At 40.1% G+C, this 25020-nt stretch overlaps 3 protein-coding genes across 4 annotated transcripts; 2 read left to right on the top strand and 1 right to left on the bottom strand.

Annotated features, from left to right (window-relative positions):
* Positions 1-1581: 1581 nt before the first annotated feature.
* LOC121523886 (pro-opiomelanocortin-like) lies at positions 1582-2375 on the top strand. Its single transcript, XM_041808947.1, has 2 exons — positions 1582-1698; positions 1854-2375. Exons 1-2 carry the CDS (start codon positions 1582-1584, stop codon positions 2373-2375), a joined length of 639 nt encoding a protein of 212 aa, XP_041664881.1.
* Positions 2376-10534: 8159 nt separating this feature from the next.
* LOC121523795 (gastrula zinc finger protein XlCGF57.1-like) lies at positions 10535-15728 on the bottom strand. 2 transcript variants are annotated; one of them, XM_041808844.1, is made up of 2 exons: positions 15643-15728; positions 10535-12306 (listed from the first exon to the last, which is right to left on the bottom strand). In XM_041808844.1, exons 1-2 carry the CDS (start codon positions 15662-15664, stop codon positions 10778-10780), a joined length of 1551 nt encoding a protein of 516 aa, XP_041664778.1. In that variant the 5' UTR covers positions 15665-15728; the 3' UTR covers positions 10535-10777. The 2 variants fall into 2 exon arrangements, with proteins under 2 accessions (XP_041664778.1, XP_041664779.1); XM_041808845.1 differs by lacking the exon at positions 15643-15728 and adding an exon at positions 12402-12425.
* A 380-nt stretch (positions 15729-16108) lies between these two features.
* Positions 16109-21217, top strand: LOC121523810 (zinc finger and SCAN domain-containing protein 2-like). The gene is made up of 2 exons (XM_041808862.1): positions 16109-16703; positions 19667-21217. Exons 1-2 carry the CDS (start codon positions 16433-16435, stop codon positions 20881-20883), a joined length of 1488 nt encoding a protein of 495 aa, XP_041664796.1. The 5' UTR covers positions 16109-16432; the 3' UTR covers positions 20884-21217.
* Positions 21218-25020: the final 3803 nt, after the last annotated feature.

Here is a 25020-nt window from a genome sequence, read left to right as displayed (position 1 = left end):
ACACATTATAGCCCCGTAGGGGGCTCCACTGTGCCACACTCACTCTCCACAATGATAAAACACAAAATAATTCTCTACCAGCCACTGGATGGTTAAAGAGCCAGTCAGTTATTGGAGCTTGGCAAATAAAGGGACTCCAGACCAGACAGGCACAGAGGGCCCCACAAAAGTCTCAGTGGCTTCTTTCAGGCTGGTAAAACAGAAAGCCTCAGGTCAGATTAAGTTGAAGTGCGTTGATAAGGGAATCTGACCGCTCTTACCCTAGGCTGATGTTAAATGATACGTGGTTTAGTGTGTATGAACTACGATTTAACGTTGATGGACTACAAAAGTCGCACCCATCACTCGGCACCTTCTCTGGGTTCACTGACACGAATGAAACGTGAAGACCTGGGTGATAAAAATGAGCTCGTAGAGCAAGGGTCATCAACAAGGGCCAGATGTAGTCTTGACAGAGTCTCTGGGGGCTGGACTTTCAAATAAAGAAAAACTAAATCAATATTTTGTTCTGATTAACAAATTATTTTATTGGTGTTTTCTTTCAAACTCAGGACATTTTTAGGCATCACCAGTGAGATCAATCCCCATCTATAATGACGTTGACCCACAGAACAGGCCGGGCTCCTGAATATCCCAGAGAACTGGACCTGAATAATTTTAAATTAAGAACCAATATGACCTCATGTTTCACACTTTACATGACTTCACTGCTTCATTCTGCCACTTCTGCAACATTTTGTGCCACTTTTAGCCCATTTTTGCCACTTTTTGCTATTTTAACACCCACTTTCCTGCCTTTTCACTACTTTGCCAGTGGCTATTTTTGCACCATTTTGCCACATTTAACCCATTTTTGATACTTTTTGCCCTTTTTGCCTCTTTAATCCAATTTTTTGTGATTCTTTCACTCCTTTAAACCACTTTTCTTGCCTGTCTTATCCCTTTTGTGCAACTCCTTTTCCATATTTTGCCCCTTTTCATTACTTTTTCACCATTTTTTTTGCCACTTTTCACCCCTTTAAACTATCTTTTGTCATTAAATACCACTTTTTTCCTATCTTTTTTCCCATTTTCACCACTGCTTTTTGCCACTTTTTTCCCCATTTTTGCCCCTTTTTCACCACTTTCACCCATTTAAGCTACGTTTGGCCATCAAAAAACACTTTTTCCCTATTTTTTTGCCACTCTCCCCTGCTTTTTGCCCATTTTAGTCACTTTTCACAATTTTTTTTGCCACATTTGGACCATTTTGTCACCTATAATTCATTGTCACCCATTTTTTTCTACTGTCTAACCCTTTTTCTACCTTTCCTCCCCATTTTTACCCATTTTTGTTGCTTTTTGACAATTCTTGCCACTTTTAACTTATTTCTATTGCTACTTCAAGCTGTTTGTGCTTCACCGCTTAGATTGTGAAGCGTGTGGTCTGGCACAAATGTGTTGATTGGAGCATTTCAAGATAGATTTTCCTGATGACAAAGATGGAGGCCAGTCCATCTGCTTTGTAAGGTTAAGAGACTATCACTGTGATTAAAAAAAAGAACGCTCATGTTTGCCTGTGTGTGATTGGTCAGCAGGAGAATGTGTCCTGTGCTGCTATTGGTGGCTGTGGCGATGGTGGGAGTGGCCAGAGGAGCAGCAATTGGCTGCATGGATCATCCGAGATGTCAGGACATGGACTCGGAGAGCAGCATGATGGTAAGGCACCATTTAAACCAGTACAGAGATGGTTTTAGACAGAGCTTCTACTTCACAGAGACTCTGGTTTTAACTGGAGATCAGGGAGGAGTCTAGACCATCAACCACCACATAATCTCTGTGCTGCTCCACTGAAAGTCTCTCCTCTCCTGCAGGACTGTCTCCAGCTCTGTCATTCTCATCTCACTGCTGAAACTCCCATAATCCCCGGTGATGCTCTCCTCCGACCTCCTCCATCATCAGACCCTGAGGCTCTGCTCCCCCTTCTCTCCTCCTCCTCCTCTCCTCAGTCCAAACGCTCCTACTCCATGGAGCACTTCCGCTGGGGGAAGCCTGCTGGGAGGAAGCGCCGCCCCATCAAGATCTACACTTCCAATGGCATGGAGGAGGAGTCAGAGGAGGGTTTCCCCACAGAGATAAGGAGGAGGGAGCTGGCTGGCAAAATGAGAGCAGAAGAAGAGGAGAAGGAGGTGGAGGAGGACGAGGAGGAGCAACCAGACGACATCCACAAGAAGAAAGACGGCGTGTACAAGATAAAGCACTTCCGCTGGAGCAGCCCACCAGCCAGCAAACGCTACGGAGGCTTCATGAGGAGCTGGGACGAACGCAGCCAGAGACCGCTGATCACGCTCTTCAAAAACGTCATCAACAAGGAGATACAGGAGCAGGACGAGTGACGGAGGGCAGGGGAGGATGGGGGAAGATGGGGGAGGCAGGCAGAGCAGCACGAGAATATTTGACTAGAAAAATCCTTCATCAGACACGCCAATGATTCTTCAAACAAAAAACAGCAAAAGTATTTGACATGTAGAACAAGTCTGTTTCTGTTGCTCCTGTTGTCTGAGAATGCTGGTTTTATTACATCCGTTCTCTCAAGATCTCGAGGGATGAACTGATAGGTTGCTGATGGTGTCACATGATAGAAAAGAGCTCCTGATGGTTGACAGGAAGTGGGTTCCGCAGAGACAAGCCAAAGTTTTAATCTGTTGATGTCGATTAAATCACAACATAAACAGAAGCTGACTCTCAAACAAGAGTCAGCTCCTGTATTCATACCAACAATCCTTCTCTAAGACTGTCCTGTCAGCCCACTATCAGCCTCCAACATCACATATAAAACAACAAAGGAGGGAGGAATGGAAACTGACTCTTAAACAGGAGCTACAGTGACTCACGTTAAGGAGTCGTTCAGTAGAACAGGCTCGTCCATGAACGCCACATCTTTACTTAAGCATGTTTGAGACTAAATGAGGGAGAAAAGCTGTTAAAGAGGCTCAGCTAGCCTCTTAGCTCAATCCTAGACTGCTCTAGACCAGGGGTGTCAAACTCAATCACAGCAGGGGCCGGATTCTGGATTCAGGACTAACCTGAGGGCCTAACAGGGTCACCTTTTTAACCATAAACTGTCAACCTTGTTTCACCAGTGATAAAATATGAAATAAAAACGTAGCACTGATGATAAACGATTTTGATATTTAAAAAGTTATAAAGATCAGTTTAAAGGCTCACAATCTGAGAAAAGTAAATTTATGAGTTCAAAAAGGTCAAACCATGAAACTGAAATAGAAAAATAATGTTTTTTAATGGCAAACATATTAGAAAGAAAGTCAAAATCACGAGTTTAAAAGGAAAAAATATGAAATAAAAATTTTCACCATGAAATTAAAAGTCAAAATATGATTCAAAGTTTTGAATTGTGAGTTTAAAAGGTTTGGAGTTGAAAATATGAGGTAAAATACAAAATAATTGGTTAAAAAGGTCAAAATATCACATAAAAACTGAGAATTCTGAATCTTAAAGCTCATCATATTCTATGAGACGTCAAAATTATGAGTTGAAATGCTCAAAGTATGAAATTAAAAGTCAAAATCCTAAATTTGAGTCCTAATTGTGAAATGCTGAATTGAAAATGTGAAATCAAAACACAAATTAATTTCTTTCCCCACATTCCTGTCTGTGTGTTTTTATCTACTTTTTCTTAGTAATTAGTGTCATTATTGAATCAAGAGTGGCAAAATAAATGGGTCACCCGACTGAAATTTGCATCAGATAGAGTAAAATAAATAGCGGGGGCCTCTGCTCCTCCCATACAAATGTCCAAATGGTATAGTCCAGTGCTGCAAAATAATGCAAGTAAATTCAGTTTAACCAGAGTAAAAATATTGCTCATAAATAGGAAAATTATGCTTCAAAAATACATTCAAATGGATATATATTTGTAAAAAACCATGCAACGTTTGTTGCTTGGCTTGCCAGTTAAGTGGGGGCTGTGTAATATTCTTTCTGGGGGCCCAAAATCCCTAGCTACACCCCTGCCTGTTGGTAAGTGTCAGTTGTGGTCATGAGGTTGCAGTCGGGCCGAGGTCTTACTGAGCTCATGTGATCTGAGCCGGCCTTCAGTGAGCCTAGACTGTAAAGAGAGCAGATTCAGAGGAAATGTGGACTGGGAGGGACAGGTTCAGTTTTACAAAGGTGCAAAAGGATGCCCAACACCTTCATTAGAGTTTCTGCACTGTCATTAGCTCAGACTGACAGCGAAGTGCTCTCTCTCTCTGTCTCTCTCTCTCCTTCCTTTCAATGTAATGACTGGTAAATTATCCTGATCATCACTGGGAGACCAGAAATAGTCTGGAAGAAAACAGCCAGCATGACTTCAAACGTTTGTTCCTACGTATTACAAAGTTGGTGTCCTACTATTATTTGTTAGCTTGTTTAGCAGAATGTGTGATGCCAACATTCTCTCAGTAGAAGTCAGAGTAATTGATAATCAGTATTTTTTTAGTTTGTTCAGCCCCGGTCTCATGTAAGAATTTAGAGATTAAAGAGACTCACCTACTAAAAACCCTGAGCCATGTGAATCTGTCTGCCTGAAAAAGAGAGGAAAATGATGAATAGAGAGTCGTACTCACTCTGTTTTAGCAGACGTGTGTGTGTGTGTGTGTCACAGTGAGGATGAACACAGGGTTACACAAATGTTGTGCTTTTCAAAGTAAAAGCCCAGTATGACATTTCTGTGGAGATACTCCTTTTGTTTGTGCTTTTATTCTGAATTTTCCAGCTCATACAGGATGAATCAAGTCACTTGTAGGAGATTTATGAGGTAAAACTGATGAAGACAGACAGACTGTGACACAGATGACACGCCGCACACATGCAACCAATCTAAAGCCCCTTTAGTTATCAGCCAATCAAAATGTTTGGACAGCTGTCACATTTATGTCTCAGGAAGCCAAGAGAAGCTCTTTATCATAGTCTTCATCAGTTACCACGGTAACAAACACTACATTAAAACAGTCTTGGCAAATAAGACAGAATAGTAGTAATAACTAGAGAATGCAGTTTCGGAAGAAATTGCACTGTGAATGCTGATTTGCTGAACGGCTGCGCTGAACTGCTGATGCTGTGTTGAAAAAAATCCCTGAAAGAAGCTAAATGAATTATTGAACAGCTCTGCCGACCAGCTAATGCTGGGTTGAAAAAAAATCCCTGAATGAAGCTGAATGAATTCTTGAATGGCTGACACTAATGGTGTGTTTGAAAAATCTGAGAAACAACCTAAAGGTTATCTTGAATGGCTGGCACTGAACAATTAAAGTGGGTATGAATAATCTTACGATGAAGCTCAATGTAATCTTGAATGACTGACGCCAAACTGCTGAGAATGGGTATGAAACATCTCAGAAAGAAGCTAAATTTCATTTTGAATGGCTAATGCCAAATTGCTAATAGTGGGAATGAAGTTTGTAGGGCAGAAGCTTATTGTAATGTTCAAAAAACCTGCATCTGTAAGACACACACACAAACACATCCCTATGCACGCTTTGTGCGCCAACACACATATGCACAATCTCTCCTATTCACTTCATATGGGATATATGTGTGTATAAAGTGGTATTTAATGACAAAATGTAATTTAGGTGGGTGAAAATGGGGGTATAAAATTGAAAAAGGGTAATAATGGGATGACATGATAAAAAAAATGGGTAAAAAGTTGCAAAAAAGGTGTCAAAATGGGTAGTGCCATCTTGAGTGGCGAGAACGCGCTGTATGTAGCTTTTTTTCTTTTCGCCCCTGCCCTTGAAAAAGTCTGTGCACGCCACTGGTCTACGATATGCTTTTATTCTGAAGGGTGCATCTCTGTGTCTTTGTTTTGTCACGTTTCAGTCCAAACTGCCTCACTTTTCATTAAAAACACTTTTGGGCCATGGTTGGCCAATAAGAACGGGGTGGTGGGTCCTGACTCCATGCCAGTTGAGAACCACTGATTTAGAAGAAACTACAGATTTAGCAGATCTGGGGAAGACTGTTTCAAAGTTTAGGAGCTGCCAAATTCATGACCACCTCAGGGTTTAAGATTTACTTCAGGATTTAAATAAAACTCCAAATCTTTGACAATATTTTGAGTAGTTTGTACATTACACTCCTCTAGTTAAAATAAACCTTACACCTCTATGCCAACCAAACAATGACAATTTTACCCTGGACTAGTTTACACTCTGGTCATGAGAGGAGCTGGTTTTTCATCAGCAGGACAAGGCTCAGGCTGCAGGTGAACCAAAGGCCATGTCTGTCAGGTGAAAGTCTCAGTGAAACGTCTCAACTTAGTCCTTTACAAGTGTTTTATATTGTAGAAGATGAGGAAATCTCTGATATTAACAGGATACAAGCCAGAGATGCATGGCCCATCAGAATCTTTCTCTCTAGTGTTGCACCTGAATGAATGGAGGTTAAAACAAGAATATTTATATGATAATATAAATGTACAGATAAGGACAAAATTATAAACCCCTCAGGAAAGTATTCTTCAAGTCCTGTTAAACAGAGAACGATCTTAACACAGCTTTTCCAAACATCCTAGTTTTATTTTGGATGCTAACATTTATTTTATTTTGTACACAGAAACAAAACTAGAAAAGCACTTGGAGAGCGCAGACCTCCACCATTAAGCCCCAATAGTGAAGGATCCTTTGAAAATTTTCTGGATCCATCTCCATGTGCCCCCCACCACAGGATTCACCGATTACTCACCCCCCGGTGGGGTGGAAACACAGTGAAGCAAAGCATCGGCTTCACTACGGATGGACTATCATGGTGGAAGCATTGCCTGCCGGTACCACCAGATGAACTGACAATCTCACCCATGGTCTCACTGGACGACTGGAAGTCATGGCAGAGGGTGAATATTCCTCTATTCCTCCCAGCATTGTGAGTATTCTCCCTACAATTGGCTGTCTTTCTCTCTGTTACGCTCCGACTCGTCTCCTCGACTGGGCATGCGTATTTCAAACTCTATAAACTCAAAAACTTTGAATACAAACACACCCAAAAACTGCTTCTGGGATTGAAGCTACTCATGTCCGCCATCTCCTGGTGTAAAGTGGTAACAGCGCAGACCTCCGCCATTAGCCCTATCTCCCATTAGTAAAGAATCCTTTAAAAAAAATTCCTGGATCCAGACGGTGATCTGGATCACTCCCAAAATCTAATCAGTTCTTCCTTATGCCATTTCTGACATTTCCTGAATATTTCATCAAAATCCGTCCATAACTTTTTGAGTTATATTGCTAACAAACTTATAAACGAACAAACGAACAAATGAACAAATGAACAAATGAACAAACCCTGCCGATCACATATTTGACAAAAAACAAAAACTACCAGGGTCTAAATGATGACCCCCTTTAGAACTACCAGGGTCTAAATGGTGACCCCCTTTAGAACTACCAGGGTCTAAATGGTGACCCCCTTTAAACTACCAGGGTCTAAATGATGACCCCCTTTGAACTACCAGGGTCTAAATGATGACCCCCTTTGAACTACCAGGGTCTAAATGATGACCTCCTATAGAACTACCAAGGTCTAAATGGTGCCCCCCTTTGAACTACCAGGGTCTAAATGATGACCTCCTTTAGAACTACCAGGGTCTAAATGGTGCCCCCCTTTGAACTACCAGGGTCTAAATGATGACCCTCTTTAGAACTACCAGGGTCTAAATGATGACCCTCTTTAGAACTACCAAGGTCTAAATGGTGACCCCCTTTGAACTACCAAGGTCTAAATGATGACCCTCTTTAGAACTACCAAGGTCTAAATGGTGACCCCCTTTGAACTACCAAGGTCTAAATGATGACCCTCTTTAGAACTACCAGGGTCTAAATGATGACCCTCTTTAGAACTACCAAGGTCTAAATGGTGACCCCCTTTGAACTACCAAGGTCTAAATGATGACCCCCTTTGAACTACCAGGGTCTAAATGGTGCCCCCCTTTGAACTACCAGGGTCTAAATGATGACCCTCTTTAGAGCTACCATCTCTCTCTCTCTCTCTCTCTCTCTCGCTCACTCTCTCTCTCTCTCTCTCTCTCTGTGTGTGTGTGGTCGAAGCCCCCCCCCCCCCCTTCTCTTGCTCAGTCTTGTGGCTCTCAAAGACACGGTGAGCAGGAAGAGGGAAGATTTCAGAGTTCAGACTCTGGCTGAAAAAAAATCCATAAGGTGTCTTCTTCTGGATAGGCTTCCTTTTTGGATCAATCTTTTCTCGCACTTGGAGCAGCTGTAGGGTCTCTCTCCTCTGTGAATTCTAATGTGTAAGATAAGGTCAAATTTAAATTTGATGAATATAATCTGAGGCTTAAAAGCAGTCTAGCAAATAAAAAAATAAAAATAATGGAGGTCAATAAATCCACTCAGGATTCCATACATTCCAAGAGAGACATCTAGAATCTTCTCATTTTTGTTCGTTCCTGGTTTAGAGCCCGGCTGGAAAATAAAGATTGTGCATAATTATCCACTAATCAGGGTTCCGAAAAAACAGGAATCAGAACTATTTATGTCATGTGTTTAGTCACTCTTGCAGGTTTCCACTCTTCATAAATGCATCCCTGTGGATTTTTTACTCTCATAAGTCATAAATGCATAATCACATATAAAAAACTTGATATGAAACTTCTGGTCACACGTTTTCCTCTTCCTGTCTGCACCTCCACCCACAGGAATCAACATTTGAACAATAAAGGAAGAAAAAGAAACAGACATAAACAGAAAATGTTGTGTATACTGAAGAATGTTTCTGAAAGCTGAGAAACTGTGCTTCACAGCCAGCATATGGTTATTACTGTAATTTCCCCTTTTCTCACTAAGATTCTAGCACAAAATTCCCCCGTTTTTTGTGTTTTTTCATTTTAAACTGTCAAAACACTCTTTTACATGCAGTAAAATGTCCTTCATCCATGTTAATTATTTTTCTGTCGTCGAGTTATGATTTTAAACTTATTTGGCTGGGAGCTCCTTGTTTTAGCTGTCTACAGTCTCATCTACAAACCGGAAGTCCCAACATGCAGTAAAATGTAAATAACTGCCATATATTAAAAGTTCTAAATATAGTGGAAAAATGGGCAAAAGCATTTACTCACAGGACATTTTCTGGACCTTTAATGGTTAAAATAAGAAAAGAGTCCAGAAACTCAGGTTTTAAAGAGTTAACCAACTATTTTGTATTTTAACTCATATTTTCAACTCCAAACTTTGACTTCATAATCCAATAATTTGACCTTTTAGACTCACAATTTAAAAATTGTAATCATATTTTGACTTTTAATTTCATGATTACAAATTTCATTTCATATTTTGACCTTTTAAACTCATGATTTTGACTTTCTTTCTAATATATTTGCCATTTAGAATAACAATCTTTCAATTTCAATTTCATGTTTTGACCTTTTTGAACTAACAAATTTACTTTTCTCAGATTGTGAGCCTATAAACTTTTTAAAAAACTTTTTAAATGTCAAAATCATTTATAATCAGTGCTAATTTTTTTGTTCATATTATATTACAGGTGAAATGAGGTTCACAGTTTATGGTTAAAAAGGTGACCCTGTTAGGCCCTCAGGTTAGACCTGAATCCAGAATCCAGCCCCTACTGTGATTGAGTTTGACACCCCTGCATTAGTCTTAAGGTGAGGAGGTTGGAAACTGGGATAGAAATAGAGCCGCTGCTCCTTCACATTGAAAGGAGCCAGTTGAGATGATTCAAGCATCTGATCAGGAGGCCTCCTGGACATCTCCCTCTGGGGGTCTTCCAGGCAAGCCCAACTAGGAGGATACCCCAGGGTAGACACAGGACTAGCTGAAGGGCTTGTATATCTAGTCTAGCCTGGGAAAGCCTCAGAATCCCCCAGAAAGACCTGGAAAAGGTTTCTGAGGAGAGAGTTGTCTGGGTCTGCTCAGCCTGCCACCACCGTGACCCCGTGGCCCTGGAAGAAAATGGATGGATGGATGGATGGTGTTTTATTTTCCCACAAACATTTTGTTTTAATGTTGATTTTTTTTTTGATAATGAAGAATGAATTAAAATGTGAATTCATGACTTTCCAAGCGATACATTTTTTGTTCCTTATTGCAAAAAAAATAAAAATAAAAAAATACAGAGTAATACATTAATAAAAATCAACTGATCACGAAATTACTTGCAAATAACTCAGAAAAAAAATAAAAAACTGGGGACATTCAAAATAAGATGTTCTGTAATTTACTGACTGAGTAAACAACATTTGATGTTTATTGTTTTGGAGAATTGCATGTTACTTTGAAAAAAGTATACAGGAAAAGCTTTCAAATCATACTTTTTTAATCTATAAAACTTGCTGCTACGACTTGGTACAACAAATACACAGGTATTTAATGTTGAGACACGCACTGTCATGAAAGCAAGCACAGCCATCCTCACATTAGATTTAAGCCAAGTTTATTTATATAGCACAGTCCATATGACAAACAGGCTCAAATGTTATTAAAATTTGATAAAATACATGACAAAGCTTACAAAAACACCATAAAAAATAAATAACATGAAACAACAACACAATAAGTGATAGCAATAAATACTTATATACTTGACTGGATCAAGAATCAAGAGTACTGCATGGATGTAAACCCAGCTATTATACAGTTCCACAAACCAAGAAACAGGGTGAAATATTTTACAGCATATGGGGCAGACATGCAGTTTTCTTACTTAGGCCACATTTTCTTTGTGACAAAATCTTTTATCACACTCAGAGCAGCAGAAGGGTTTCTCTTTTCTATGAAGTGCCAAGTGAGCTGTCAGAATATTGTTTCAGTAAATCTTTTCTGCCACAGGTTATCATGTGTATGGCCACACTTCCTTTTTGGTAAAATCTTTTACCACACCTAGAGCAGCCATAGGGTTTCTCTTCTGAGTGGATTTGCATATGTAAGGTCAGATTAATTTTTGTTTTAAATGTTTTACCACACTCAGAGCAGATGAAAGGTCTTTCCTCCATATGCGACATCATGTGTCTGGATAGGCTTCCTTTTCGGATGAATCTTTTCTCACATTTGGAGCAGCTGTAGGGTCTCTCTCCTGTGTGAATTCTTATGTGTAAGGTAAGGTCAAATTTCAATCTAAATTTTTTGCCACACTCAAGGCAGCTGTGGGGTTTCTTATCAGTGTCTGTTCTCTTGTCCTTTATGTTTTCTGCAGAGTTTAAGCCTGGCCGCTGTCCTTGTGTCTCTCTCCAGTCATCACTGTCATCAGTCTCAGCTTCAGAAGCATCCTCAGTCTCTGGATGTAAATATCTCTTTGGATCAGAGTCTCCCTCTGGATCTGCTCCTCCACAGTCCTCTCCATTAGCTCCCAGTTCTGCCTCTATTTTCTTGTCTGTTTTGTTTAGATGAAGCTCTGAAGGCTGACCTTTGGCACATTTATGTACTTTCAACTGTCTATGCCATGTGAATGTTTGGTCACACACTCCGCAGCTGTAGCGTTTTTCCCCGCTGTGGACTAACATGTGTCTGGTCAGACCTTCTTTATAATTAAATCTTACATTACACTCAGAGCAGCTAAATGGTTTCTTTCCACTGTGAACTGTCAGATGTCTAGTCAGACTTTGTTTTTGGATAAATCCTTTACCGCACTCTGTGCAGCTGTAGGGTCTCTCTCCTGTGTGAGTTCTCATGTGGACTTTCAGGTCGTGGTTCTTTCGGAACATTTTACTACATTCAGTGCAGGTTTTTGATTTTTTACCTGATTTTCTTCTCTTGTGTTTGATGTTCCCCAGAAAGTGTAACCCTGACTGATGTTCTCCCTCTACCTCTCTGGTCTCCCTACAATCATCACTTTCCAAACTGCCATCAGTATCAGAAGAATTTAAACCAGACCGCACTCTGCGTACCCTGTGTTCTGTCCAAAAATCGCTGTCCACACTTCCATCAGAATCAGGAGAGTTTAAACCTGCTTCATTCTCTCCAGTGTCCCTCCAGACATCTCTGTCTTCAGTCTCACATTCAGAGGAGTCTTCAGTCTTGATCTCAGTGTCAGGTGGTAAGTATCTCTCTGCTTCTGCTCCACCACAGTCCTCTCCATCAGCTCCTGTTTCCATCTGTTCAGGATTTTTCTCTTCATCATCTTCACTCTTGGCAGAAACAGGAGTGAAGGGGAAATTGGTGGTATCAGCCTCCTCCTGCTCTTGAAGCTGCTCTCTCTCTTGACTAATCCACAGTTCCTCCTGCTCCTCTTTGATGAGTGGAGGTTTAATGTCCTCCTGCTCCTCCTCACCAATGATCACTTTTCTGACATCTGCAGGAAACTCTGAAACACAAATGGACATATAAAGGGTCTTGATGAAGCCTAAAATCAAATTTAAACTATTTATCAGGGATGCACAAACAACACTCTTTTTATACCTTATAATACCATGAAAGTTCTTAAAAATATATTGAAAGCTCATTTTATTTTCATCAGATGTTCACTATTCCTTGTCTTGATAATTTGGTGGTAGAAGGTTAACATTCTGCTCTACTTGTGTCATCCTCATATTATAAAGGACTAACATACTAATTCACATGTCTTTTAATTTTAAACAGGTCAGCTCTAATGCTTTTCTTGCAGCTTTTCTTGACTTTACGGTATTGATCGTCATGTGACCCAGCTCAGCTCATTCACACCAGGCTCAATCACACCAGGCTCAATAGCTAACACCAGGCTAACACCAAAGAGAGTTTACTGAGTGATAAACAGAGCGAATCGGTGACAGCAGAGACAGTTTGAGAGCTTTTCTTTAGAAATGTTCTACGCCCTTCTTCTCCTGTGGTTGTTAAATCTGTTTTCAAAAACTGGGATGTATTTCAAAACTAGACCAATGTACCCCATCTGTCCTATTTAATCTACATTGATTTTAACTCCAGTTAAACTTTTATTTTATTTTTAATGTTACATTCAAACCGTAAAGTTCTCAACTCTCATATTATATCGGATAACCGGTTATAGTGTCAGATACATTCACTTTATGAAGTGTTCACAGAAATTATTTTATCTGGAATAAATATGGATGGGCTTGTTTCTTTTTGGTCTTTCCCCATAAACCAAGTAGACATCCCAGGACTATTTGCACAGCTATGAAATATAATATATTATATTTGGATGCCTTGTCACCTTAGAAATTCTTTCCCTGTCTGGTTGATCTGCTGAAATTTCAGGTCTTAATTTCATGTGAAGGTCAGAGGAAGGAGAATGGAGTGAGATTTGGATTATACTCATTACTATCTGAATGCTTGTCATGTCTACTGTAACAGCCCGACTTCTTCTTGTGTCTTTATTGACGTACTGTTACGGCTCCAAACATTTCTACAAACAGAGTCTAGGATCTGGACTGACCGCAGTGAATATCATTGTGATGGAGTTATTAAAAAGATGGCACTTCTCAGCTGAAACGAAGCTGTTTACGCCATACTGGGTTTTCTAACCAGTCTGGATTTTCTGCCACTCAGCAGCTGGAAAGCAGAGACTCAAGGCCTTTGCACAATGTTAGCTTTTTTAGTTCACATTTTTTGCAAGTTAGAAAATAAAATCAATCTTATATTGTTCTAATTACATTTGCACTCTGATGCCAAAACATTTGTCTGTAGGTTGGTTTTTTTTTTTTTGGAACAGGTTCAATTTTATATGAGCTAGGAACTACCTGAGGCCAGCTCTCTTTTGTCTATGAAGGTTAGCTCTCTGCTAGCATTAATAACATTAATGATGTTAACAGGAGCTAGCTGAGGCTAACTCTTCTGTCTGAGGTGTTATCAGGAGCTAGCTGAGGCTAACTCTTCTGTCTGAGGTGTTATCAGGAGCTAGCTGAGGCTAACTCTTCTGTCTGAGGTGTTATCAGGAGCTAGCTGAGGCTAACTCTCTTCTGTCTGAGGTGTTATCAGAGCCAGCTGAGGCTAACTCTTCTGTCTGAGGTGTTATCAGCTAGATGAGTCTAACTCTCTTCTGTCTGAGGTGTTATCAGGAGCTAGCTGAGGCTAACTCTTCTGTCTGAGGTGTTATCAGGAGCTAGCTGAGGCTAACTCTTCTGTCTGAGGTGTTATCAGGAGCTAGCTGAGGCTAACTCTTCTGTCTGAGGTGTTATCAGGAGCTAGCTGAGGCTAACTCTCTTCTGTCTGAGGTGTTATCAGGAGCTAGCTGAGGCTAACTCTTCTGTCTGAGGTGTTATCAGGAGCTAGCTGAGGCTAACTCTCTTCTGTCTGAGGTGTTATCAGGAGCTAGCTGAGGCTAACTCTCTTCTGTCTGAGGTGTTATCAGGAGCTAGCTGAGGCTAACTCTCTTCTGTCTGAGGTGTTATCAGGAGCTAGCTGAGGCTAACTCTTCTGTCTGAGGTGTTATCAGGAGCTAGCTGAGGCTAACTCTTCTGTCTGAGGTGTTATCAGGAGCTAGCTGAGGCTAACTCTCTTCTGTCTGTGGTGTTATCATGAGCTAGCTGAGGCTCTCTTCTGTCTGAGGTGTTATCAGGAGCTAGCTGAGGCTAACTCTTATGTCTGAGGTGTTATCAGAGCTAGCTGAGGCTAACTCTTCTGTCTGAGGTGTTATCAGGAGCTAGCTGAGGCTAACTCTTCTGTCTGAGGTGTTATCAGGAGCTAGCTGAGGCTAACTCTCTTCTGTCTGAGGTGTTATCAGGAGCTAGCTGAGGCTAACTCTTCTGTCTGAGGTGTTATCAGGAGCTAGCTGAGGCTAACTCTCTTCTGTCTGAGGTGTTATCAGGAGCTAGCTGAGGCTAACTCTTCTGTCTGAGGTGTTATCAGGAGCTAGCTGAGGCTAACTCTTCTGTCTGAGGTGTTATCAGGCTAGCTGAGGCTAACTCTTCTGTCTGAGGTGTTATCAGGAGCTAGCTGAGGCTAACTCTATTGTGTCTGAGGTGTTATCAGGAGCTAGCTGAGGCTAACTCTTCTGTCTGAGGTGTTATCAGCTAGCTGAGGCTAACTCTCTTCTGTCTGAGGTGTTATCAGGAGCTAGCTGAGGCTAACTCTTCTGTCTGAGGTGTTATCAGGAGCTAGCTGAGGCTAACTCTTCTGTCTGAGGTGTTATCAGGAGCTAGCTGAGGCTAACTCTCTTCTGTCTGAGGTGTTATCAGGAGCTAGCTGAGGCTAACTCTTCTGTCTGAGGTGTTATCAGGAGCTAGCTGAGGCTAACTCTTCTGTCTGAGGTGTTATCAGGAGCTAGCTGAGGCTAACTCTTCTGTCTGAGGTGTTATCAGGAGCTAGCTGAGGCTAACTCTCTTCTGTCTGAGGTGTTATCAGGAGCGAGCTGAGGCTAACTCTTCTGTCTGAGGTGTTATCAGGAGCTAGCTGAGGCTAACTCTTCTGTCTGAGGTGTTATCAGGAGCTAGCTGAGGCTAACTCTTCTGTCTGAGGTGTTATCAGGAGCTAGCTGAGGCTAACTCTTCTGTCTGAGGTGTTATCAGGAGCTAGCTGAGGCTAACTCTCTTCTGTCTGAGGTGTTATCAGGAGCTAGCTGAGGCTAACTCTTCTGTCTGAGGTGTTATCAGGAGCTAGCTGAGGCTAACTCTCTTCTGTCTGAGGTGTTATCAGGAGCTAGCTGAGGCTAACTCTCTTCTATGAAGGATAGCTAAAGTCTCGTTAACAGCAGTGACAGTAAACCAACCTGCTCTCTGCAGCCCCGACATCTGAAACCACACAGACCAGAGACAGAGACCAGAACAGACACAGCTCTGACAACACAGAACGGTACAAGACTGGATAACTGAGAGAACCGGAAGCTAACTTACTACATCCGGTACAGCCGTGTCGCCTTCACAATAAAGGAAAAGCGTTTCTCGTCATTCCCGGTTATTTGAAGTCCAGAGACGGGCAGATGGAGAAAAGCTCTGAGGAAAATAACTGAATTGCTTTTACTTTAACCTCCTGAGGCTTGAGCTTTTGTTTTGAATGCATTTTTTTAGTTTCTCCCACTTGTTAGGGTGTCAGGGGCCCAGCCAAAGCTGTGTGCAGGCCTGCCCGTACTACCTTTTTGGGTTAGCTGTAATTGTTCTTTCTGTGAAGTTTGTTTTAAGAAAAGAATCAAAACACTTTTTATCGATTCATAAACCTGTCCCACCAATCAGCTGTGCACGTCAGCGGGATGTGATAGCTTTCGATCGATCACTCGGTGCTCCGATTAGTTTGGTCTATTTAGGGCTCGATTCCACATGTCTGTTATTGTTATTTCAGCCACTCCAGTCCTAGCAGCAGCCTTATCTCTGTGGTTTTAACTGTCAGTCATTAGTGCTGTTTAAACAGTGTCGCTACATTCAGAGTTAGAAACACTGTCAGAGTGTCTCAGAATAAAACAAACATCAGCATGGAGTCAGAAAACGGAGTTACAGAGAGGAGCAGAGTGTGCTAACGAAGCTAACCTGGAAGCTAACGGCCGACTGTAACCGAGCAGCGGACACATGGAGCAGTTCAACCCGCCGTCCCCGCTGATACTTACCGGTAACCTGGCTGAAAACTGGCGCAGATGGGAGCGGCGTTTTGGGCTGTATATAGTGTCCTCTGGAGCAAATGAAGAGGAGGAGGATGTGAAAAAAGCCATTCTTCTTCACTCCATAGGCGAGGATGCTCGAGAGGTGTTCAACACACTGACAGTCAGCTCAGCAGGTGAAAATGCAACGATGGAGGATATTCTGGAGGCTTTTAGAGAATACTGCAGCCCTCTGAGCAAAGGTGAGGACCAGAGGAACAGCAAAGGGCGAAACACCCACAGTCTGTACTGAAGTAGAAGCACAAACCTGCGCAAAAAGGCTGGTAAAAGTACAAGTAATGATTCAGTTCCTCTACTCTAATTGAAAAAGTAAAGTACAGGCTCTGACTTGTCCCCTCTTTTGTTAACAACCTGTGCAGATCTTCTAAGGCACTGATCATCAACTGGCCCCCCAAAGCTTCCTGTCCGGCCCCCGAAAGATCATTTAATTCAGAAAAGAAGATTTTAAGAGTATCTTTTTGCTTTAAATGTCTGCAGCTGTTTAACATTAAAATAGTCTTAGAATGACTAACCATTTGATCTGTTTTTACAGACATACTGTCAAAATTAGTCGATATTTTAAAAAATGGTTAAGGTTGGCAGAAGTGTTGCAATAAATTGGCAGAAAAAATTTGTGAAAAGTGGTTAAAATGGTCAAAAAATGGTAAAGGAGGCAAAAGGTGTCAAAAATTGGTTACAAATGACAAAAAATAGTGCAAGAAAGTAAAGAAAAAGGGTTTAAAAAGTGGCAAAAGTTGATAATAGAGTGGCACAAAGAGGATAAAACATGCAGATAAAGTGGTTTAAAGGGGGTTAAAATCTAAAAAAACCATCGGGTTAATGAGGCAAAAAGCAGCAAAAAGTATCAACAATGGGTTAAAAGTGGGAAAAATGGTTTTAAAGTTGCAAAATTTGTTGAAAAATGCAATAAAAGGGGTTAAAAGCATAGAGGGGATAAAAGATGCAGGAAACATGGTTTAAAATGGGTTAAAATCATGCAAAAATTGGGTTAAAGAGGCAACAAGTATCAAAAAGGATTTAATAGTGTCAAAATGGGTTAATATTGGTGGTAAGTGACCATTAGGGAGGGCCCATTCTCTTGGATTTTCAGGGGTCCGGCTAATCCTGTTGTCAGGCCTGCTGCATGATAGATAATAGGGATAGATCTCACTGGTAATGACTAAAAATGTCCTGTAGTTTAAAGGAAAATGCAAATACTACTGCAATTATATTTCAATCAGACCAAAATGTTCATTTAATTTTTGTGTATTTTGTGTATTTGTATCTGGCCCCAAGAGTTTCTGTTGAGACTAAATCTGGTCCCCTAAATGTACTTGATGACCCCTGTTGTAAGGGTTCTCAACTTTTTTCATTTCCAAATTAAGGACAAACATTTAACTTGTAACTAAAGTTCAGTTCTGTGCTGCACCTGCACCAGGTGTGGTGTATGATGCTCTTCTCTTGCTGCAGTCTTAATATTTTCTTTCTTTTTTTGATGATGCCAGGAAAATTGCACCAATGTTGCTGGCTCGTCTGACCTTCCGGTGCTTCACTGTAGCAGTATGCTATGTTCAGTCATCTCAGCCACATTTTTATTGCTTTCTATTCCTTTTTATAGCTGTAAAGCTCTTTCTTTTTATTGCATTTATCTGTATTTTAATAGGGCTGATGATTTGAGAAAATAATCTAATTGCGATTATTTTTCCCGATACTACAATTGTGATTTGATATGCAATTTCTCTTTTAGTTCCTCATATTATGCATTTTTAACCAACCTAAGTAATAAATCATTCTATACTTTAACCAGCATAATATTAAATAAATTGAACTAGGGCTGGATGACTTTTAAAAAAATATTTAATTGCAATTATTTACACTCAAATTGCAAACTCTATATGATTTAGTTTGTTAAGGGAAATTATAGTATTTATGTTTATTTCATTTTGATGAGAAAACATCTACAAAAACATGAAAAATAAGATTTTTTTTTGTAGACTACAAAAGACCCTTCTATGTTTGCATGATGTGTAGAGTATAACATCTCTGCTGCAAAAAATGTACTGAACTGGTATTTTGTCACACTTTTTTAGATTAAAGAAGTATTGCACCTTCTGCAATTTGAAAATTGCTGTTGGCTATTTTGAGATTTAATCAAAATTTTAACTAATTGCCCAGCCCCAATTTTTAACTAAAATTTCTGCACCAAACGAAGAAAACTGTATGAAACAAACTTATCTCAGGGGGAGTTGTTGGTTTTAATGCTGTAGGGATCGTTGATGTTTGAGGTGTCTGTGATTGGTGGACAGGTGTCATCTGACTTATGTTTATCAATGTATGATTGATTACTTGTTGTATCAGATGATTTGATCCAGGATCAGTAAAGTGTCTGTAGATGAGACTGTAGATTTTATCTTTCTTCATTTGCTGATTGATGAGGCTGAAGCATTGGGAATGCTCGTCACCTGGGCCAAAACAAAGATCCAGGCATTTGGGGGTCTGTGGATGGTGAGGGCGTGGAAGTTGTAGAGCAGTTCACCTACCTTGGTGGCATAAGCCATCGATCTGCTGACTGCGAGGCTTAGATCAGCTGCTTCAACATACAGACATCATCTTAGTCTCTATTGAAATGTGACACTTAGAGGAAACATCATCCTGCTCTCATATTTACACAACTAGACATTATTTTATCATCTTACTGACCCTATGCTAGTCCTTATATGGGGCTGGTGACATCACAAGAGGGGCTGGCACTTCCCTTTAGCCCAGGCCCTCACTGGCTATTCTAGGCTCTAGACCAGAGACTGAGTAAGAAGGGTCCAAAATGGTCAAATGAGGTGTCGGTATAAAGATCAGAGGTTGTTAATATTTGCCTGGGGAAAAAACACATTATTAAAACCTGCAGCTACCAAATGATTAATCTAGACATGTCCTACAGTCTTCACAGGGCTTGTGAGTTTCCTGTGGTTCATCAAAAACACCATGATCCAAATGATGCCCCTGTGGTACATGGTTTAGAAATGTTTATCTCTCAATTATAGACAAACTGAAAAACTCACTACAAGACCAAGAGAGAAGACGGCTCATTATGCCTGCGATAGAACCAAATGAAAGTGTGAACAGTAAAGAAGAATGGTTCACTGAGGGTATGTTTGATTTTTCTCAACAGACATCAAGCAGTTGGTGATGAAAGATGAAGAGGTTCTCTCTGAGCAGCAGGAGAGGAGCTCCAGTCTGAAGCAGGAGGAGACACCAGAACCAGCACACATTAAAGAGGAACAGGAGGAACTGTGGATCAGTCAGAAGAAAGATCAGCTCCCAGGAGCAGAGGAGGCTAGTATTAATGTTTTCACAGTCACTCCTGTCACAGTGAAGAGTGAAGAAGAAGTTGAAGAGAAACCCCAGACCTTACAGCTTCATGAAAACCAAAGTGAAGAGAACAGAGGCACAGAGCATTTGAAAACAGAGTTTGATGGAGATGACTGTGGAGGATCAGGAGCAAACAGAGACTTGAATCCAGATATCCATTTACAGTCAGTTATGCCTGACAAGACCTCACATCTTTCTGGATCTGAGACTGATGACAGTGCTGACTGGGAGGAGAGTGATGAACCTCAGGAAGGTTTAAGCCATCTGCAAAACAAAGACAGAGGTGTAAGTGATCTGAAATGTAACACTGGAGATACATCAGAGAGCTCCTCTGAACGTGCCCCAAGCTTTGGACAAAAGAAACAACATAAACAAAAAGGAACACGCACAAAAAAGAAACTATTCCATTGCTCAGTTTGTGGTAATGGATACCCCAGTAAAAAAAATTTAAAAGAACACATGTTACGTCATGCTACAGAAAAACGTTTCAGCTGCTCAGTTTGTCAGAAGAGTTTCATCTGGAAAGCAGAGGTGGTTATGCACATGAGAGTCCACACAGGAGAGAAACCGTTTAGTTGTTCAATTTGTGGTAAAAGTTTTTCTCGGCATGGAAATCTGAGTAGACACTCTGTTGTCCACACAGGGGAGAAACCCTTCAGTTGTTCAGTTTGTGGTAATAGCTTCTCTCAACTTCAACATCTCAGAGCGCATTCAATCGCCCACACTGGAGAGAAACCATTTAGTTGTGCGGTTTGTGGTAAATCTTTTTCTCGACATGGAAGCCTTTGGGCACATTCAGTTGTCCACACAGAGGAGAAACCGTTTAGTTGTTCAGTTTGTGGTGTAAGTTTTTCTCGACATGGAAGTCTGAGAAGACACTCTGTTGTCCACACAGAGAAGTGGTGTAGTTGTTCAGTTTGTGGTGAAAAGTTTACCAGTCAACATGTCAAGAAACACAAGTGCACTTGTAAAAGCAGCAAAGATTCAATCACATTTCAAGATGGCCACCAAATGTGACGTTTCATGTACAAGGGGAAAAGTCTTACCTTTTTTCAGTTTCAAGATGTGATTAGAAAACTACATGACTCTGTTTTTGAAGAACACACCGTGTTTATGGAGTTGATTGGCTCTGTGAGCATTTACCCAGTCTCTTGTGTGTCAAACATTTTATTTATAAACTGTTTAACCGATGAACAAAGTTACCTTAAGACTGGTTAAGATTTTACGGACCTATCTCCATCAAATACTCAGATGTTACATGATTATATTGATATACAGAATTGTTAATTTCTGTCATTTTTCTATAATTTTGACATTACTGATTTTAGTGTAACAATAAACAATCAGTTGATTTCCAAGACATCCCTCTCCCTATCTCATTCTTTTGACTTTACTCAATCTTTCAAGTTAATTGTAAATGTAAAAAAAAGTGTATAAGACTTGTAAGACAAAAGCGTTGTGTCTCTTTGTCTTAGAAGTGCTAACTTGGTTTGTTTTGGAAAACGTGCACGGACAAAGCCACATTTTTTTTAATTGACATGGATAATTAAAAATAATCTAAAGGTAGTTGGAGTTGGACCCTATAGCACCAGTTCATAACACATTTCTCCCCCTCTTCATCTGTTTTTGGTACATGGTATTACATCCTTGCTCCTCCTGGCCTCAGTTCATGTTGGGTTCTTGTATGGCCTCAGTTCTTTCAGGGGGTTTTCAGACAGACACGGTTCTGGTTCTGGCTCTGGTTCCGTTCTGAAGTCTCAGAACCTTGATGCTTTCTTGTGAACCATTTTAACAGAAACAAAGTGGGAGGACATGATGGACATGTATCACCATCTCCCAGCTCCCAAGTCTTTCTTGTTGTCCCGGTTTTCCTTCTTCAGTTTTTTGAGTTTATTAATTATTTGGTCTGGTGTTCAGGTGAACCCAGCCTTCGTGATCTCTTCCACAAGTTCGGCGTCTAACTTGCCTCTCTGTGTACTTCTCTCCAGCTTCACCTGGAAATCTGTTGATGCCCAGATCACAACAAAACATTTGTGTCCCCAGCAGACCACTTTTTCTCAATTTTTTCACAACCTAGAGAGTGATACACCCACTGATGGTGTCACAGTTCCCAAGAAAGAACCAACTATTTTTGGTTCCAACTTTTCAGGTTCAGAACCAATTTTTTCCCGGTTTGGCCAGTTAAAAAATTGGGTTCAGGAGTGTGAACCGGCATGGAGCCCTGCCAGTCTGAAAGGCCTATCAGTGGTTCTAACGAAGGCTCTTGTGATGGTGGAGTTAAACGTGTAGTTTGTGTTTTTTGCTGTATGAACTCTCTTGTATTTTTGGGTTTGTTTTCTTTCATGTTTTGCTGGGGTTTTTAGTGTGCTAGTTCTCTGTTTTGTTCTTTGTTGCTTTGCTTGTATGTTAAAATTTTTTTGAACTGGGTTTTTCTTTTTTTTTTCTTTTTTATTAATTTAAATCATAATAATGACATACAAACACCACAAAAAATACAGGACATAATTTGAACACCAAACAGAAACAAATACCAATTAAACAATACACACAAAGATGGATAAGGACAAAAAAACAAACAAAAAAACAAAACAAAAGAAATCGTAATAGCAGAAGACATCACCTGCAGAACATCATAAAGCCTTTCATAAAGCCTCCTTATTCAGAAATACTTGATACACCAATGCAATGGGTTTTTCAGAGGTGTTTTAAAGAGGGAAAGCAGGAACAACAAAAACTACTGGATGCTGTTTTTAACACTGACGTCCGGCTACACAGAGCAGGTTTATTCTCTTAGTTATCAAAAATCAGATGCAGCTGTTGTTCAGGTAGAACAAGTGACTCTGTTTGCGGTGTTAGGGTTGTGTTTTCTGGGGACTCAACCAGCTACTGCACTAACCATGACAAACAGACATTTTCTGCTGTAAGTCACCAATTAATCATTTTATCTAAACACCATTAATTTTATCTAAAAACACCAGTTTGAGCTGTTAGATGTGAGTTGCTAGTGTAATTCCCAGTACACATTTCACAGTTAATAGATGTTTAAAGAATGCAGGTTATATGGTGACTGTTAATCCTGGATCAGACCAAGGGTTTGTGATTTAACAAGTCTGTTTAGAGCAGTGCAGGAGACTGTTGCAGCTTGAATCAGGACAGCTGTTTGTCCCAGTGGCTAACCAGAGTGACTAACCACCAACAGCAGTTGTTTTAGAGAATTACATCCTAAATTTAGAGAGTACTGCTTCATTTTCTTACATCGAATCAATTGTATGGATGCTAGCACCCTGGCTAACAGTTACGTCATTTTAGAGCAGAAAAGTTTTAAACTGTTTCTGGGTTCTGATGTTGAAATTATTAATTTGCTGCTTTATTTTAAGTAGTAGTTTTCCACCCATTTTTGTCAATGTATTTGCCACTGTACTTTAATTTTGTGCATTTTTTTCCTGATTTTGTCTCTTTTTACCCATTTTTACCACAGTTCAGCCCTTTTCATCACTTTTTTCCTGACCATTTTTGCCACCCTAAACACATTTAACCATTTCTAATGAATATTTGCTACTGCAAATATTCTATTTCACTACCTTTTCTGTCCATTTTCACCACTTTTTCTGCCTCTTTTTGCCACTTTTGACCCATTTGTTCCACTTTTTAATCCTATTTTATTAACTCTTCTATCCATTGTTGCCACTTTAGAGCCATTCTGTCGTTTTTAATCCCTTTTCTTTATTTCCCCCCTTTTGCTGCGACTTTTAAGCCATTTTTCTACTTTTAAGATCCCATTTCACCACCTTTTCTACCCATTTTTAACCACTTTTCAAAGAGTTTTTTTCCTGTTTGTGCCACTTTTTAATCAGTTTTTAACCATCTGTGAGCCATTTATTCGTCTTATTTTGTAACTTTTTAATCCTATTCTTTTCTGCCCATCATTGCCACTTTTGAACCATTCTGCCAGTTTAAAAACCCTTTCCACCTCCATGTCTATACATTTTGCCACTTATCTAGTCGTTGCCTCTTGCTACTCCTTTTCTCCATATTTTCTTCCTGTCTTTGCAACTATTAACCCTTTCTTTGCCACTTTCCTCCTCTTTGTTTCCTCTGTTAACCCAATGTATGCCACTTTTAACCAATTATAATTCATGTTTTTAGAAAATTGCTTTACCTTTTGAAGATGGCTCTATACTACAGCATAAATACATTAAAACTATATGCTGCTTTGATAAGAGTGGTTTTATTCAGGTAAAAAATAGAATATGTTTTCACAGCTTAACATAACAGTGCACCATTTGGCTGGGCCCCAGAAAGCTCTCTACTTTAACCCCTTATGGGTGGCCTTACTTCTAAATGATATTTTCTGAAATGTGTTGTTCCCAGTAGGTCTACCTGTTGCATTCTTGGTTGAGCTAATAAATGGACAAAGTTAGATTTGTGACTTTAACAGCTGTGGGTTTTTAAGCGTGACATCAGGGATATGATTATTCGCTAATGGATACTAAATTTTAGATTTACCAACCTGAAGAGGTGACCACACTAATCTTGTGTATCAATAAAAGCAGATATTGAGGAAAAGGACTAGTTTGTGAAATATTAAGAATTTCAGAACATCCATTAACTAGAGAAATGTTAAAGCTCTGACTAGGCTCTATGTCTGCTTTAAAGTGAAGTGGATGAAGTTCCCCCTTCCTTAGAAAACTTGATTGTCCTGGTTACTATGTAAACACTGATATAGAGCTGATGAAGTTAGCTAGATATTCTTTTGTGCGCTATCTGGGGCAAGTTCTCCATGTTGTCCTCTTATTACTTGATTGTAGAGGGCAGAGAAAGATGAATACATAGTCTTGAACAGGGGCGTAGCTAGGGATTTACGGCCCCCAGAAACAGTATTACACAGAGCCCCCCTTAACTGGCCAGCCAAGCAACAAATGGTGTGCCATTTTTACAAATATCTATCCATTTTTATGTATTTTTGAACCATAATTTCTCCATTTGTGAGTAATATTTTAATTTAGTTTACTTGCGTTATTTCGCAGTGCTAGACTATACCATTTGGGCATTTTGAAGGGAACAGCAGGACTCCCCAGAATTACATTTTATTCTATTGGACACAAATTTAAGTCTGTTGACCAATTTAGTCACTTTTAAATCAATGACACTAAT

The sequence above is a fragment of the Cheilinus undulatus genome, linkage group 16, assembly GCF_018320785.1.
Source record: "Cheilinus undulatus linkage group 16, ASM1832078v1, whole genome shotgun sequence".
Taxonomy (NCBI): Eukaryota; Metazoa; Chordata; class Actinopteri; order Labriformes; family Labridae; genus Cheilinus; species Cheilinus undulatus.
The sequence above is the reverse complement of the archived record's forward strand: the minus strand, read 5'-3'. Positions and strand labels throughout refer to the sequence as shown.